Source organism: Spinacia oleracea, chromosome 4 (genome assembly GCF_020520425.1).
Source record: "Spinacia oleracea cultivar Varoflay chromosome 4, BTI_SOV_V1, whole genome shotgun sequence".
Lineage (NCBI taxonomy): Eukaryota > Viridiplantae > Streptophyta > Magnoliopsida > Caryophyllales > Amaranthaceae > Spinacia > Spinacia oleracea.
In genome coordinates, this window is record NC_079490.1 from 54,965,974 (window position 1) to 54,984,357 (window position 18,384).

General features: G+C 40.4%; 1 protein-coding gene across 29 annotated transcripts; it reads left to right on the forward strand.

Moving 5' to 3' along the window:
* The first annotated feature begins 9,974 nt into the window (after positions 1–9,974).
* On the forward strand, positions 9,975–17,652 carry LOC110798644 (uncharacterized). Of its 29 annotated transcripts, XM_056826601.1 has the most exons (7): positions 10,190–10,516; positions 12,247–12,415; positions 12,584–12,649; positions 12,983–13,107; positions 13,390–13,434; positions 14,036–14,195; positions 17,389–17,652. In XM_056826601.1, the coding sequence occupies exons 2-6, from the start codon at positions 12,317–12,319 to the stop codon at positions 14,187–14,189; spliced, it is 489 nt and encodes a 162-aa protein (XP_056682579.1). In that variant the 5' UTR covers positions 10,190–10,516; positions 12,247–12,316; the 3' UTR covers positions 14,190–14,195; positions 17,389–17,652. The 29 variants fall into 29 exon arrangements, 9 of the variants coding, with proteins under 9 accessions (XP_056682582.1, XP_056682579.1, XP_056682578.1 ...); XM_056826600.1 differs by lacking the exon at positions 17,389–17,652 and having other exon boundaries at positions 10,269–10,516; positions 14,036–14,358; XM_056826603.1 differs by lacking the exon at positions 17,389–17,652 and having other exon boundaries at positions 10,269–10,516; positions 12,336–12,415; positions 14,036–14,358.
* Positions 17,653–18,384: the final 732 nt, after the last annotated feature.

The window sequence follows — 18,384 nt, forward strand, 5'->3', positions numbered from 1 at the left end:
ATCATGGGCCGCACAGTGAATCCCTTCCTATTATTGCTTTCTATGTTCTCCGGTGGTGCCACCAACATGAGTCTCTCCATAAGCCAGACCTTGGGGTAAATACAAGAGAACCAATTCAAAATTCAACATCCAAAATACAAATACAAATTCAAAATACAAGAGAGCTCCAGATCCTTACTTGGAGTAATACCGGGCTTCCCCACTGCAAGGAAGAGGGGTCCGACTTCAGCATATCAAGGCCCATCAATGTCTCACCAATCACGAGCGGCATTGGGTCCCTGCCACTAGCAAACTGCTCCACAATCTCTATTACGGAGGCATCGCCATTTCCAAAACCCTGCTTCGAAAAGAGGAAGCGAGCAAAGATACAATAACTCAAGGCCCTCAAGCGGAAAACCTTGGGGACGTCAGGCCCAACAAAGTAAGTGACAAGGAGGGACAAATCAACTCCTCGGCCATATACAACAGCACTCAAAAGTGGGGGCTTCAAGCCCAAATACCTCTCAAAGGCCAAGAAAAAGTGTTCTTCAACGTTAGGCATGCAAGGCTCTAGCATAAAGGGCCACCCCAATATAGCACTGAACTCTTCAGAGAGGGGACATACCTCGTTGTTTCCAAAGCGGAAGACAGATAGGATCCCAGGCCTCCAAAGGAGCGAGAATGAAATGCAAGTCAAGATTTACGAAGCAGAAAGAGACGAGCACCCCAAGATGCATGTCATCAAGCTCCCTTTTCTCCAATTTGCCTAACGAAGCAAGCCAAGAGTTCAAGGCGTTTTCAAAGGATATAACCATTTCCTTTCTTTTTGTGAAGAAGTAGAAGTCAAAGACGAGCGGAGAAGGATTGGTGCAAGAATATGATCCGGAAGTAGAAGTCAATCAGCAGCAATGTCAATCACGAGCTCCTTGTTCCTGCTCTGGCTCATATAGCGCTCCAGATCCTGGTCTAGCTCTGTCCCAGGGGTAGCTGGCTCCTGCTCTGAAATGTGAAGGGTACCGGAAGGCGCTGAGTTCCTTGCTGATAGGGTGGATACTGATAAGGCTTTGGAATTTTCATAAACCGGCGCTGCATCTCGAAATCATAGGCCTAGCGCATCCGATCCATCTCATGCCAGTAAGCCCAAGATTCTGCATTCCAAGGCTGGGAGCTACACGCTCTGAAATAAGCACCAGGGGGAGGCGTGAAAGGCACCTGGTTGCCCATACCTCCAGCAGAGTACGAATGCCTGGTGGGCTCAGCATATGTAAAGGGAACATCTCCCCTATCAACATCCGAATGCCTCTGATGGGCACCAGCACTAGTACCCGGGCCCCGACCTAAGCTCCGCCCGATCAGCTCTCTCGAAGTATCTACCGGGGAACCTCTATCCACAGAACCCCTGCGACCTCGACGGCGCTCCTATACAAGATTCAAAATTCAATCATCAGATATCCATGTACAAGTTTCAAGAATACAAAACCCTCACAGTCGATGAATGCACCTCTCTATCCCGGCCAATAAGCTTCCTGGTCAGATTGACGCAATTCCTCTTCAGGGAATCAATCACAAGCATCCAACGAAGCACTCTCACATGAGGCGCCTGCATACACAATTCAAAATCAATTTCCAGATACAAGACTACAATCAATTTCAAGAAAATACAAAGGTACTTACAACTGCATAATACTCCGGTACAACGTCGTACGCCATCCGATGTGGAGGAGAAGCCACCGGAACAGTGACCTCCACCTGCTCTCCATCCGAGTCGACATAGCGAATGACCATGTCAGCATACAAAACATCCTCAGGGTCGACCTCCTCCTCCTAGAAGAACACATACAATGATCCGATCATACAAAAGTACAAGAATATAAGTATACAAGAACACAAGAATACAAGAATACAAAATTCAAATTCAAAGCTCACCGGCGGTACGAAGCGTACAGGTGGAGCGAGTCTCGTCAAAAGGTCACCATAACGGCCCCTCCTATCTATAAAGCTCTTCCAAGGGAGAAAAATAGACTCGCCTCCAATCTCCTTTGCTTCCGAATAGAGCTTGGAAACATCCTCAACCTTCGCCAGCATGGTCTCCGGAGGATCCATAGGGACGAGCCTGCCTCTCGTACTATGCTGAAGAGACACCCGCTCCCCCAGATACCACATATGGCGATACACCCCCGGGAGCAAGACCCGCCGTCCAAACAAGTAATAGGCCCGCATGGCCGAAACTGGTGTAGGCGCATCATCAAAAGGACGCCAAACCACCTACAAAACAGACATCTCGGACAAATATACAAATACAACAAGTACAAAGATCCGGAATAGTACAAAGGCATACCTGCAAGACCCGCAAGGCTTTGCGGAAGGTCGCCAAAGACACATTGCTACGCACCGCTCCTTCCCAAGAGGCATCAAACGGATAAGCCGCACCCTTAGGGCGAGCCGGCGTCAAGCTCGGAAAGTGATAATACGCCAAAATCTTCAAAAGAAAGCAAGGGCATCCATCAAGTCCTATGCATACAAAATTCAAGATACAAACATACAAGTACAAAATACAAAATAGAAGGAGTTCCAAATGCCTCCAGCACGCTCCACAAAGCAGCTACACTCGCCTTGCTCTCCGGTGTAGTCCGGGAGGCGTTCTTCATTTCATACAAAAGGTGGCTATATGCCAGACCACCCCAGTTGAGGCCTGAAACAGCCCTCAAGTCGCTCAAAGACTCCCAGGAAGGCAACCAGCACACGGCTATTCCTTCCCGGGGCCATCACTCTACTCACAAGGGCTAGGAGGAAGAGCCGAACCCTCTGCTATGCGGATATGTCCGTCCTGTGAATCCCAGCCAAATCACCTCCACGGAAGCGGAGGACCCGCTATCTGTAATCAAATCAGCAACAGGGCCAATCAAAGCCTTGACCCCCTCCGATTGCCATTTGAAGCCGGAATCGAAAGTCACCTCCCTCTCGGAAAAAGGGAGGCCCGTGATCATAGCAAACTCGAAAGGGTGATGGTGATCTCCCCCCATGCCATATGGAAAGTGTTGGTGGTATCCCACCACCGCTCCAGCAGGGCCTGCAGCCAGGCTTTGACGCCCATCTTCCCTTGGACGCCTCTCAAAGCCTCCTAGAAATGAACCAAACCCGTCTGAGTCCAGATCGCTCGAGTCTCCTCGACGTCGTAGACAATCGGGTAAACGATACAAAGATCCCTCAAAGACCAATAGGTACGCATAGCCTCCCCGTCAGCCTACAAGTGGGTGGATCAGTTCAGGTCTATACAAGTTCAAAATACAGTACCAAAACTCACCAAGCCAGCGCGTGGCCGCTAGGACAGATGGAACTCTGGTCGAAATGTGAGATCCGAGGGATGCCATCCGGTGCCCTCGAAGGTGGGTACTGCCCGTGGTACCATGCCCGGCGCTGGCATGTCCGTCGCCGCCGCCTCATTATCCGAAGCATCCTCCATAGCTGCTCGAACTGTCGAGCGTTCGACTAGCTTCCTCCGAGTATGGCGAGGCATGCTAAAGCATTCGAAATACAAAAATCAACATTCCAGCCTGGGGGCTATCTCATACTAGCCCGTACAAAAATCAAGATTCCAAAAATGCCTAGTGTCAATACAAGTTTAGCCAGGGACCTCTACTTCAAAAAAAAAATTCTGCACCAACGCCTAGGCTATCCATGCCGAAGCAGGTATTCAAGTTCTACACCAACGCCTAGGCCATCTATGTCGAACCAGGTATTCAAGTTCTACACCAACGCCTAGGCTATCCATGCCGAAGCAGATATTCAAGATTCTACAACAACGTCTAGGCTATCCTAGCCTACTTTCTTACAATAGACCCGACAAAATCACCAATTGGGTCATTATCTACAAATGCCAAGTACAAAATTCAAAAGAAAGAAAAGTTCAAAATTTTACAAAGTTCCAACAGTTCAAGTTCAAGTGGCTACCAAACAATTTTCTTCCTACAAGATACAAGAAGCCTACTACCATACAAGCATCATATCAACAAAATATTTCAAGTACAAAAATCGAAACTACATGCAACCCTAGAAGTTATTTCATAAACAAAACATGAAATACATACATGGAAAAGGCAAGAGCAACAAGATCAAGGGGAGAGTAGTCGACCTTTGAGAGAGAAAGAAAAGCAAATGAAAGTGCTATTCTAAGGGCACGACAAGGGGGATATTTATAACCCTGCCCTGCGCTGAACGCGGGCCCCTGCGCCGGACACAGCGCCTCTGTGCATGCGCGGAAGATTCTCCGCGCGGTCCTCCGTGCTGATTGCACGTACTTTGCTGCTACGGTTTTCTGCATCAGGCATCAAACATCAAATCATACTACCTTCCGAAAATACGAGTATACATCTGTTTCTCCAACATCAACAGATAAATATTTCAAGAATGCAAAGTCCGAAAAATACAAGAATTCAGGCGTTCGACTCCAAACGGACCCAAGCTCTAGGAAAGTCAGCCGAAATTTCAAGATCTTAAGAGTCAATAAAAAACTCTTCCCCCAGTGGACACATCCCCAGCGGATCAACTCCGGCTATTCAAAATTCAAGATTCAAAATTCAAAATTTTCGATGCCAAGTTCCGTTCTAAACCAAAGGTGGAAAAGCAGTACAAGAACAAATCAGAGTCGTCACAATCGCACGGAGGTAGACTCTATCCTTTTTCCTAACGCTTTTCTTGTGCAGGTACCGGCGTACAAAGAATGGTCTTGATTGCAGAACATCTTGACCGTCTCCATCCCTATTCAAAAACTTTGACTATCGCTTTCCTAACCGAACGCTCAGTCAAAGTGGGGGCTTCTGTAGACACCTAAATCGTGTCTCCCCTATGGGATGATGACGATACTATTATCTTTTCTAGGTGGTTGGTACAACTCCATTCGGAAGTCCCAATTGCTAAAATATATTCCAAAATCCAAAATCCAAAGTCCAATTCCCAAGCGCGTTCCCATTACGGAACTCGGTACAAAATTCAATTTCCAAAAATCAATTTCAAAATCCAAACACAATCTCACCAAATGGACCTCTCCATTGGCTTTACAAGGCCTTTTCCAGTCGAAATGACACTAAGCAATCAAAATTCAGGCGCCGACCCACAAAACCGAGCAAGTCGGGCACCGTCCCGTAAAACCGAATTAAAAAACTCGAAAACGGCTTGTTTTTAGTCGCAAAATCAAAGCCTTAATCATTAAGCATTCACTACGTGGCAACAGTCGACTATTCGTACAAAGGTACATTCACAAAAGACAAATGCAAGGACGACGTCATCGTGCTTGCTTTGGCGTTTCCTGAGCCACGTCAGCGGCGCCAGACGCAGGGCCCTGTGCTGGGCGCAGCTGGCATTTGGCGTTTAGCCATCTAATTTTCTATTTAAACCCTGATTTCCAAGCATTTAAGGGTAGAAAATCAGAAATAGAATGTCGTAATTTCGAAATCCAATCTCAAAATCAAAATACAAAAATCAATTTTCAATCTACAAATTTCCTATGCAATTTCAAATATTCAAGCAATTGGGAGCACTAATCGGAAATCCAACCTAACCCTAACTAGGTAATTCCGAATCCCTACTCAAATCTACAATGTATTCTATCCTTCTACATATCTAATACAAAATTCAATGATGTTACCACTTAGGGTTCATACCTTTGGGTAACTAGGAAAATGATACAAAGGTGTCATCTTTGGGGAGGTTTCATACTTGAAACCCTCTCCAAATGATTGTCCAAAAACACCATTTCAATTATGCCATGCAAGATTCAATTTTTCTTCCAAAATGATTAGTAAAGTTGACACTTTTGCTCTCAAAAGTGTTACTTACAACAATCACATATTTTTTATACTTTTTATGATTCAAGTACAAAGTTCAAGATTCTATGATGTTTAAGGTTGTATGTAATCACTTCCTTAAACTAGAATCATTTTTAAGTTATGGAGCAAATTAAAGGTGAGGCCTTTTCAACACTAAAATGTCTAATCTTTGAGATTCAAGACTACACATTTCAATGTTCAAATACAAGTCTCATTTTCAAGATTCTATGATGTTTAAGGTTGTTTGTAATCACTTCCTAAAACTAGAATCATTTTCAAGTTATGGAGCACATTAAAGGTGAAGCCTTTTCAACATTAAAAGGCTTAATCTTTGAGATTCAAGACTCCTAAGTTCAATGTTCAATTTCAATATTCAAGATTCAATGTTCAATGTTCAAAGTTCAATTTCAACAATCAAAATCTAAGACACTTTGGATGATCAACTCATCCTAAAGTTGAGATTTTTAGAATTGAATCCGTGTCAGACGCACTTATTATTAAGTAGTCGTTTGGCATTCGGATCTCAATTTCAATATCGTTATTTCAATATCGCAATTTCAATATCGTTATTTCAATATCGCAATTTCAATATCGTCATTTCAATATCGCACCTTTCAATAACGCATTTCAATATCGCACTTTTCAATAACGCATTTTAATATCGCACCTTTCAATAATGCATTTCAATATCGCACCTTTCAATATCGCATTTCAATATTGCACCTTTATTCCTTCTATTTCAATTCCGCACTCTTTATTTCAAGGTGATGTGGTTTTGTACGCACTTTTAATAATTCATTTACTTCTTGTGATGTTGCTTTACTTGTTTATTGCTTTCATCACCTCACATGCTAAATCCAACAAAATTCAAAGTTACATCACGCTTAACAAAGATAATTTCTTGGACAAATCGGCCTTAGGTTCCTTCAAATTAACTTTAAAGCGAAGTGGTCACGATACACGTAGAAATTCTATGTTCTAAATTCAAAGTTCAAACCCACGTAGTGTCATGACTAGGGTTATTCGAAAATGCTTCTTGTCATGTGCTTGAATACAATTTTTAAAGCTCGTGGAATAAGCATTTCCCTTGCCCGGATCTCACCCATCCGTTTCTAAGATTCAATGCCTTATCCACTAAAGAGTCAATTTTGGTCTTTCCAAACGGGATCCTTAAAATTGTTTGGTGGCGACTCCTTCGAAATCCAAAAACATACAAAGCCTCGTAGGGGAAATACAAAAAAAAGGAAAGTACGAAAAAACCCCCTATAGAATGAGTTCGGTTCTTTGACGAACCTGGATCAGTTCAAGAAATTCTATGTCTAAATTCAAGATTCAAAATTCAAAAATCAAAATTCAAAAAGTTATATATGTTAGAACTACGTTCGGCCTGATTCCTTAACGTGAAACGTAGAAAACCTCTTTCCGAGGCCCGACCACTTTAATAAAAAAAAAATCAAAGTTTCCTCAATTAAGGGCATCCTAAAAATCAAAACTTAAAGTTCAAAATTCAATTATTCAATTCAAAAGCTTTCAGAAGAAATTCCCACAACCACATTAATTCGATTACAAGGTTGGTATTAAGTGAACCAAAGTTCAAAGCCTTTTCACTTCCACTAAACACGTTTCAAAACACACTCTGAAACACCATCTCCTACAAATACAATATCAAACACATCAAGCCTACAAAGATCTGGGGTTAGGCGACTAAGCTCTTAAGTTTCGACACCTTGAGTACTATCCCCTGGCCCTTCCTTGCAATTATTCATCAATCTTCCCCTTGCCCAGGCGGCGGGAGAAGGAACTTGCAAGTCTTCCGAGACGGGAGGATGACGAACCTCCTTTGGACCCAGAACGGTCAAGCACCACACGAGCCACACTCCCGTCACCTTCTTCAAAATCAATTGATGCAGGGCGTCTAGTTCTAGAACCTCGGACTCCCACGGTCCGGAAAGAGAAATGTCCCTTTAGCTTGGACCCTTCATCCATACAATATACCCCACGGACAGAGTAATATGCTCGGGTGCGAACTGAATGTTCAGGAATGGTTTGACGACCCAATACCGCCTCCAAACTGCAAGCCGATCAGCATTCAGTACAACAGGTTTTGGATGCTCTTCAACGCAATCCTGGATATCTTGCTGCAAGCCATATTGTCTCATCACTCGAGAAGGAGAGTATAAGACTAACATCGAAAGGCTAGGCACCCTCAAAGCAGTAGGGCCAGGTGCATGTCTCATAGCAGCAATTCCCCACAAAGGAACAACCCACTTGATACAAGATCCAATATCCGAGAGTGTGCAGCGCCACTCGTCCAATGAAAGCCGGTCGTACATCATGGGACGCACAGTAAATCCCTTCCTATTATAGCTTGTCGTGTTCTCTGGTGGTGCCACCAACATGAGTCTCTCCATAAGTCAGACCTTGGGGAATATACAAGAAGCAATTCAAAATTCAAAGTTCTAAATACAAGTACAAATTTCAATATACAAGAAACTCCAGACCCTTACTTGGAGTAGCACCGGGCTTCCAGATGGCATGGAAGAGGGGTCCAATTTCAGCATATCAAGGCCCAACAATGTCTGGCCAATCATAAGCGGCATTGGCTCCCTACCACAAGAGAACTGCTCCACGATCTCTATGAGGGAGGCATCCCAATTGCCAAACCCCTGCTTCGAAAAGAGGAAGCGAGCAAAGATACAAAAACTCAAGGCCCTCAAGCGGTAGACCTTGGGGACATCAGGACCAGCAAAATAGGCAACAAGGATGGAGAAATCCACCCCTCGGTCATATACAACAGCACTCAAAAGCGGGGGCTTCAAGCCCAAATACCTCTCAAAAGCCAAGAAAAAGTGTTCTTCAACACTAGGCATGCAAGGATCCATCATAAAGGGCCACCCCAGTATAGCACTGAACTCCTCAGGGAGGGGACATACCTCGTTATTTCCAAAGCGGAAGACGTGGTGGATACCAAGCCTCCAAAGAAGCATGAATGAAATGCATGTCGAGTTTCACAAATCGGAGAGAGGCGAGCACCCAAGATGCATGTCGTCCAGCTCTCTTTTCTCCATCTTGCCTAACGAACCAAGCCAAGAGTTCAAGGAATCTTCAAAGGATACAACCATTTGCTTTCTTTTTGTGAAGAAGTAGAGGGTTAGAGAGCAGAGAAGGTTCGGTGCAAGAAATATGTTCCGGAATGCTCCCTATTTATACAAAAACCAGCACTTATGGTGGTACTCGAAAGGACCACCTGTGCTGGGTGCCTTAGCCTACGCCAGGCGCAGGGCCTGGAAGAAGGACTAGCTCAACGTCCACTTTATGACTCCAAGTACAGACTCCTAATGGCATTGTACAACCAAATCAGCTCCAATGATTTATGCCGAATGTCCCAGAAGCCGCAAGCCGCGCAATTTCAAGCAGTCCGAATTAATACTCGGGTCATTTCTGGGTCAATTTGTTCAAAAGGTCAAAAGCATTCTAGACTGGTGTCCTAAGTCGAGTCAGCATAAGCATGAGAAACAGTTGAATATACTTTGGCTTGCGCTTTTTCTAACCAAAAAACCTCAGTCAAAGTGGGGGCTTATAGTGGGTATATACACCCGAAAAAATGGGCAATTTCTTTTTTCAGAGTCAGCATATGCATAAGCAAAAGTTGAATATACTTTGACTTGCGCTTTCTCTAACCAAAAAAACCTCAGTCAAAGTCGGGGCTTATATTGGGTTTATACACCCGAAAAAATGGGCAATTTTTTTTCATTTTGCATGCATACATGTAGCAACAAATTTCAATTCACACACAACGCATACGAAATTCAATCCAAAAAACACACCATACAAATTTCAAATCATACAAGTTCAAAATACAAAATCCAAGATTCAAATATTCAAGCCATACAAATCCAAGAACAAATACAACTACAAATATCCATACAAAATATCCATACAAAAGCCCAACCAAGGCAAAGCTAAGACTCGCTACCACCAGGATCAATCCTAGTCATCATCAATCATAGGCTCGATCACAGGCTCCTTGGTCCTGTTTCGGCTCACATACTGCTCCAACTCCCAGTCAAGCTCCATCCCAAGGGTAGTAGGCCCCTGCTCTGAAATCCGGAGGGTAGCGGAAGGTCGCTGAGGTCTCTGCTGATAGGGAGGATACTGATAAGACTGCTGGGTCACCACAAACCGACGCTGCATCTCAAAATCGTAAGACTGGCGCCTCCGTTCCATCTCGTACCACTGAGCCCAAGACTCCGCACTCCAAGGCTGAGAGCTGCTCGCTCCAAAATGAACACCGGAGGAAGGCATGAAAGGCATCTGGCCGCCTGCGTCTCCAAAAGAGTACGAGTACCTGCCAGGCTTAGCAGGAACATAAGGGACATCTCCCCTACCAACATCCGAATGCCTCTAACGAGCACCAGCACTAGGTCGCGGCCCTGATTTAACACTAGAGGAAAAATCCTTATAGGTTGCTCATCAAAGGTTGCCCTTATCTAACAAGAGCAACCTTTAAGAACAAAAAAAATTAAAAAAAATAAATAAATTAAAATCTAAAATTTTCTCAACAAACAAACGTTGCCTTTAACTTAGGAAATAAAAAAAACAAAAAAAACCAACGCTGCTCTCTACTCCCTGCAGCCAAGGTACTCCTCTCACATGTGAACCATCTCCCTACAGTTGACCGGCGAAGCCACCGGCTCTCTCCTCCTTCTCAGGTGACCGGCGAAATTCGAGATCTTTGCTTTTAAGTTAATTGATTTATTTTGCATATTTTTGTTGCAGAATTTAACTAGATGGGGAGTAGCCTCCTTCTGTATCTTTGGTCCGATTTCTCATGGTCTCCTTGCTAATTTCCTCCATCGTCTCTTTGCTAACTCCTTCCCGTCGTCATCGAATTTCATTTTGTCTATGTCACACTCATTCAATCACTCTTTTCCAACCTTTTTTTCCAAAAATTGGCAGGTCGATTGATTGGTGATTATTTGGGAAAATTACAATTGGAAAAATTAATTTACTGATAATTAAAGATTAGTAGTATGATAAGTGTTCTGTTCTAAGTTGGTGTTTTAGATGATGCAAATTGTTCGTTAGTGTTGAATTCTGCTGCTGATGCTTGCTTCCTGTACTGCTACCTTGCTGGTTGTCTTGCTGTTTGTGTGCTTTGACAGTGAGAGTGAGAGTGAGGTGGATATGAACTGATAATAAAATGTCGAGAGGTTCTTATGAATAATGTGGTTTCAGATGTTCTATTAGTATGATTTCTGTCTCAGTTTGATGCCTCGATGCTGTCATTAGGTTGGAGAGCCACATAGCTGCGCTTCGTAGAATGAAGATTATGAGTAACTCAGGCTAGTGCTAGGAATTTGTCTATGAAAAGTTATATTAGAGAGAATGGGGTGTGGTGTTGATCATGCATTTGGCTATTTTTTGGTTGGAGGTTATAACGTCACTTGTTGAAAGATAGAAATGTATCTTTTTCAAGTAGATTCTGATAGAGAGCGTCAAGCTATAATGTGACAAATTTCAAAGATATGCTCATAGTTTCCTTTTCGGTCTGTTCTAGAATGGTAAAGTCCCTTAGGAGTTAGGCCGTTTGTCACTCTGTTGCGTTAATAGTTGTTCGTTTAACTTGCTGTTAGGTGAAGACTTGCAGCTTGCATATCGACAGTGTGTTCATAGCATTCTTTATGCTGATATTCCAAATGTACTGATTCGCATGTTCACTTCCATATTGCCTTTAGGTTTTCTCTTTATTTCGGTTTATTGTTTCTGAGCGTTTTTGGGAATTTTATTTTGAATCATATTTATAGTTTAGGTTCGTATACGAGATGATGTTCTAAGGACCTTTTGTCTTGTTGTGGTAAGAATTTATTTTAGGGTAGGAACTACAGGACCATTATGGATACTTCTAGGCAGTTAGTGCCGATCTTCTAAATGAGAGAGGAAAGGGTTCAGGGAACAACGAGATGGAATATGTCGAAAGAACTCTTGGATTCCGCACCAGAGACCTAGAAGAAAGAGATCTCAGAATGGTCTTACACTCTTACTCTCCTTTGTAAACTTATGACCCACCTTACAACGGTAGCATTCCTTGAGTGAAAATTATCTTACCTTTACTCTCCATCGAAGGCATTTAGATGCTTATTCTGGAAAAAAGTTGAGGAACACCTGCATGCTTTTTTTCTCCTCGACTCTTATCCGGGTAGATGAACCTAAGAACTACAAACATTAATGGTTTTTGGACTCAAACGAGTTCCTTTAGTTGAGATGCTCAAACTTCAACTTTCCCATCAAGGTCTATAGATGTTTATTCTGAATACAGCTACGAACTCCTTTTGCACCTCGAGCCAGATTGATGAACCTAAGAACTAAAGACGTTGTGCATAAAGCTTTTTGTATTATTCTGTAGAAGGGAAATGTTGCTTCTAATATCTTGACATTGTAGGTTACTAACATTGTTGGTGGTGCAATTCGTTGGAGAAAATATCTAGATTATCTGATTCTTTCGTTGTGCCATGATGAAATATCCTTCAGGAACATGGAGCCTCTGCTATTATAGGTATATCACTCATATGCGGTTCTGCCAAGACTTAACTTTGTTTTTTGGAAATAGTGTGAGTGAAACTTTTATGTTCGGTATGTAATGGATTTTCCGAGTGTTTTATTTGTTAGCTGGTTGTGAAGGTGTAGTTGTTATAACTGTTATACATGTTTTGACCCTATATTATTATTATGTCTTCATTGTATTATGCCTTGTGACTTGCACTTATTTTTGTTTCTAGATTCTTAGGATTGGATTTTATGAGATTGTTAAACCGGAAATGCCACCATATGCTGTTGTTGACGAGGTTAGTTGTTACTCACCTGTGCTACTTGATTCATGTCTCATAGATATACCTTTTACTTTTTGGGATTTGATATGGAGTAGATATAATTGCATACTGTTGGATCGTTAGAGTTACTAGCTGGAGATGCCTTTTTTGATATTATAATTCCTTTTAGCTAGTACGTGCGTCCGTGCTTGCAAACAATGGCTATGTTTGTGGTAACCTGAATGCATGTGCAACTGCAGAAGGTTGCATCATCCGGTTTCAAATTTTCTTGGTGAAATTAGAGCCTTTCTTATGTTCTGTAGGTTCAGAGTTTCAAACACTTGTTCTTACTACTAGGCTGCATTGCAGAATGTGAATCTTGCCAAGTTTGCTCTTAGACCAGGTGCAGGGAACATGGTGAATGGGATACTCCGAAAGCTAGTTTCACTTAAGGTTCATATATTTCTTAGCAAAGAATTCAGTTGCAAGTCTAGGTTTGACTACTTCTCTCCTCTCCTTTCTCTCTCTTTATATATCAAAGTAAGAGTAGGCAGAAGGATCAGTAGCAGATCTGATCAGCTTTTGATCTGATCAACAGCAGATCAACAGCAGCAGATCAGTAGCTGATCAGATCAAAAGCTGATCAGATCAGCAGCAGATCAACAGCTGATCTGAGCAATCTCTGATCTGATCAGCTACTGATCTGCTGCTGATCAGATCAGCAGTAGTAGATAAGCAACTGATGTCTCTTCTGTGTTTGCATTGCCTTCAACAAGAATTAGTGATTTGCTGCATGTTGGTGGATATTCCCCTCATTTTAGGTATTTGATGACTTATAACTTGTGTTGTGTCCTTTACTTAAATTGTCCTTGAAACCATTCTTTCTTGGAAATTTTGGTAATATTAATCCAACCTTTGGGCGATTTTCTTTTATTAATCCCACCTACGACATATTTTTTAATAATCCCACCTTTACTACCCAACCACTTTTATTGGGCTTAAGTGACCGATAACTGGTGAAAAAGTCAACAAGATGGTGATGAATTTATGATGATGACTGGATATATCGAGTGAGAGTACTACCACGTAGGGATATATTACCGCCTACAACAGGTTTATGACCTTTTAGGCTCAATAAAAGTCGTCGGGTAGCAAAGGTGGGATTATTAAAAAATATGTCATAAGTGGGCTTAATAAAGGAAAATCGGACAAAGGTTGGATTAATATTACCAAATTTTCCTTCTTTCTTATTCACATGAGAACTTTACCAGAAGCAAATTTGATGTGTAAAAATATCCTATATGTACTCTAATTGCTGGATTTTGACATGCTATCAGATCACAAAATCAAGACATTCTTCTACTTTAATTTACCTTAATGATATGTGCTGAGTTATTTGGTTCATTGTGCTATACATTCCAGCATGTATGGAAAGTTCAGAAAGCGGTATGCGGATCTAACTAGGGTCAATTCAGCTTCTTCTTTTGCTAAAAGTATCTCAGGCATATTCAGGCACAACTCAACTGCTCACCAGGATAGCTCTGCATCTTTTCCTAGACTCAATTTGTTCGTATAGCAGTAGGTAAACTCCAATGCCATTGATTTTGACTGCCTAAAGTAGAATTTAAATTAAAACCTGAGTATTCGTTTTTCCCCTAGAGGGAAATATATGCAGCTTGTATCTTCTAATATGTTACAACAACCTTCTACTTGGCTTATTCCTCGTGTTAATATTGATACAGATAGATCAAACATATCTGCTAATTGTGATTTACTTAATTGTGATTGTGTATTCTATTGCTTGAAGCCCATTGCTTGTGAAATATAGATCTGTTACTAATCTGCCGTGTTCTTGTTACTGATCTACTACTGATCAGCAAGCAGAAAAATAACACTCCCACTACATCAGCAGCAGAGCCATGGTAGAGCACAACATAGCCACAACAGTTAGCAGTCGTTGTTGTTGTTGCATGTTGCAGCTTTTGTGCTGCTGTTGCTGCATGCAGTTGTTGTTGTGCTGTTGTTGCTGCATGCTTTAGCAGTTAGCAATCCCCAAATCCTAGAGCTATATAGAAGAAAAATAGAATAAAATGGGAGAATATAGTGAAACTAAGCCTAGAGCTAGATAAACTAAAATAAGGGCAAGCAAGATTTCGTGGAGAATAAGAATGGAAAGGCTAAAACTTCAAGCAAGCTAGTGATTCAATAACTTATCATCTCCTTAAATATATGATCAACTGAAATTTCTAGAATAAAACAATTGCTTACATTGTATCATCCCCCAATGTTTTCTAAAGTAGCAGATCAGTATTTCGTATTTTCACTTAAATGGTTGTTTTAGCTCCCAACTATAAACTAATGAACCAAAATAGGTATAATAAATGCTTTACATGTTTAATATACATAGTATTAGGTTTTCAATTCTCATTATCATTTACTTTGGTCAATTTTTGCACATTTAAGGCTCGTTTGATCGTTATATGTCATATTTTGACTTAAATGGTTGTTTTCGCTCTCAACTCTCAACTAATAAACCAAAATAGGTACTATAAACCCTTTTAATGTTTAACATACTTATTATTAGGTTTCCAAAACTCATTTCATCTACTTTGATCAAGTTATGCACATTTAAGGCTCGTTTGATCGTTATATGTCATATTTTGATTTAAATGGTTGTTTTCGCTCCCAACTCTCAACTAATGAACCAAAATAGGTACTATAAACCCTTTTAATATTTAACATACTTATTATTAGGTTTCCAAAACTCATTTGATCTACTTTGATCAAGTTATGCACATTTATGGCTCGTTTGATCATTTTATGTCATATTTTGACTTAAATGGTCGTTTTCCCTCCCAACTCTCAACTAATGAACCAAAATAGGTACTATAAACCCTTTTTATGTTTAACATACTTATGATTAGGTTTCCAATACTCATATCATCTACTTTGATCAAGTTATGTACAGTTAAGGCTCATTTGATTGTTTTATGTCATATTTTGACTAAAATAGCTATTTTCGCTCCCAACTCATCTAATGAACCAAAATAGTTATTCTTAACCCTTTACATGTTTAATATACTTAGTATTACGTTATCAATCCTCATTCTCATCTAATTTGGTCAATTCATGCACATTTAAAGCTCGTTTGATCGTTATATGTCATATTTTGACGATATAGTCAATAAATGGCCTATAACGACCCAAATGACCCATAGGCGTGCATAACGAACTTAAAATGAGTCTTATAAACATATAACTAATCATATAATGTGGATATAAGTTCGTTTGTTGGTAGTTGGGATCGAAAATGCCATTTTTGGCCATAAATGACCTATATCCACCCAAATGACCCTTAGGCGTGCATAACGAACTTGAAATGAGTCTTATAATTATATGAATAATCATATAAATCATGAAAAATGTTTAGAATATGGAAATAGGTTCGTTTGTTGGTAGTTGGGTTCGAAAATGCCATTTTTGGCCGTAAATGAACTATATCGACCCAAATGATCCATAGGCGTGCATAACGAACTTAAAATGAGTCTTATAAACATATAACTAATCATATGAATCATGAAAAACGTTTAGAATATGGAAATAGGTTCGTTTGTTGGTAGTTGGGATTGAAAATGTCATTTTTTACCATAAATGACCTATATCGGCCCAAATGACCCTTAGGCGAGCATAACGAACTTGAAATGAGTCTTATAATCATATTACTAATCATATGAATCATGAAAAAGGTTCAGAATGTGGATATAAGTTCGTTTGTTGGTAGTTGGGATCGAAAATACCATTTTTGGCCATAAATGACTTATATCGACCCAAATGACCCTTAGGCGTGCATAATAAACTTGAAATGAGTCTTATAATCATATAACTAATCATATAAATCATGAAAAAGGTTTAGAATGTGGATATAAGTTCGTTTGTTGGTAGTTGGGATCGAAAATGCCATTTTTTGCCATAAATGACCTATATCGACCCAAATGACCCTTAGGTGTGCATAACGAACTTGAAATGAGTCTTATTAACATATGACTAATCATATAAATCATGAAAAATGTTTAGAATATGGAAATAGGTTCGTTTGTTGGTAGTTGGGTTCGAAAATGCCATTTTTGGCCATAAATGACCTATATTGACCCAAATGACCCATAGGCGTGCATAAAGAACATGAAATGAGTCTTATAATCATATAACTAATCATATGAATCATGAAAAAGGGTTAGAATGTGGAAATAGGTTTGTTTGTTGGTAGTTGGTTTCGAAAATGACATTTTTTGCCATAAATGGCCTATATCGACCCAAATGACCCTTAGGCTTGCATAACGAACTTCAAATGAGTTTCATAAACATATAACTAATCATATGAATCATGAAAAAGGGTTAGAATGTGGAAATAGTTCGTTTGTTGGTAGTTGGGATCGAAAATGCCATTTTTGGCCATAAATGACCTATATCGACCCAAATGACCCATAAGTGTGCATAACGAACTTGAAATGAGTCTTATAAACATATAACTAATCATATAAATCATGAAAAAGATTTAAAAGTGTACTTAGGTACATTTTTTGATATTTGGGATCGAAAGTGCCATTTTTGGCCAAATATGATCTATATCGAGCTAAGTGAGACTTAGATGTGCATAAAGAACTTGAAATGAATCTTAGTACACTCAGATAGTTGTTTTCGCGACCAATATAATTTCTTTTTTCGCATATGAAACTTAATTTAATTTATTGGTTTGCATGTACGTTGTTCTTTTAAAGGTTTTCACAACTCCAAGGGAGGGGCCCTTCACCAAAGAGGAGTTGGATGAAGTTCGAGACAAGTGGGCTACTTACTTCAACGATTGTGAATTACCCTCAGTGTAATAATTAGAGCAGGCTTGTAGTTATTCGTGACTCTTACATTATTTTGTTATATTAATTACATTTGAATTAATTCGGAAATATTATTGGAATTTTGAAATTTTTATCATTTTTGAGGAATGTCAAGATGATGTTTGGTGAAACAGTATTCTATAAATTATAATGCAGAATTTTATATTGCAAAATACCAGGAATTATATTGCAGTTTTTTTTTTTAAAAAAAAAAAAAAAAAACTCAAAAGTTGCCCTTGTTTGCAACAAGAGCAACTTATGTGCAGCTTATAAGTTGCCCTTGTTTCAAACAAGAGCAACTTATGTGAAGCTTATAAGTTGCCCTTGTATGCGACAAGGGCAACTTATAAGTTTCACTTAAGTTGCCCTTGTTGCAAACAAGGGCAACTTATAAGATTATAAGTTGCCCTTGTTAAGGGCAACCTTTGATAATTTCACAAAAGTGACCCCCCCATATGTTGCCCTTGCAATTGGCAACCTATAAGCCTATTTTAAGGGCAACTTATGATGTTTTTTCCTCTAGTGTAAGCTCCGCTCAGTCTGCTCTCTCGAAGTATCAACTGGGGGACCCCTGTCCACGTAATCCCCGCGACCTCGACGACGCTCCTATACAAGATTCAAAATTCAAGCATCAGATATCCATATACAAGTTTCAAAAGTACAAAACACCTTATAGGCAATAATCTCACCTCTCTATCCCGGCCAGCAAGCTTCTTGGTCAGCTTGACACAATGGCTCTTTAAAGAATCAATCACCAGCATCCAACGACGTACTCTCGTCCGAGGCGCCTGCATACAAAATTCAAAATAAATTTCTAGAAATAGAAAGCTACAACCAATTTCAAAAAGTACAAGGACGCTTACAGCTGCATAATACTCCGGA

Excerpts from the sequence above, each read along its gene's own strand:
- LOC110798644 (XM_056826601.1), top strand. The coding sequence starts at position 12,317 with ATGATGAAATATCCTTCAGGAACATGGAGCCTCTGCTATTATAGGTAT. Across the intron at positions 12,650-12,982 it reads CATATGCTGTTGTTGACGAG|AATGTGAATCTTGCCAAGTT; the intron begins GTTAGTTGTTAC and ends GCTGCATTGCAG. Across the intron at positions 13,435-14,035 it reads GGATATTCCCCTCATTTTAG|CATGTATGGAAAGTTCAGAA; the intron begins GTATTTGATGAC and ends TATACATTCCAG.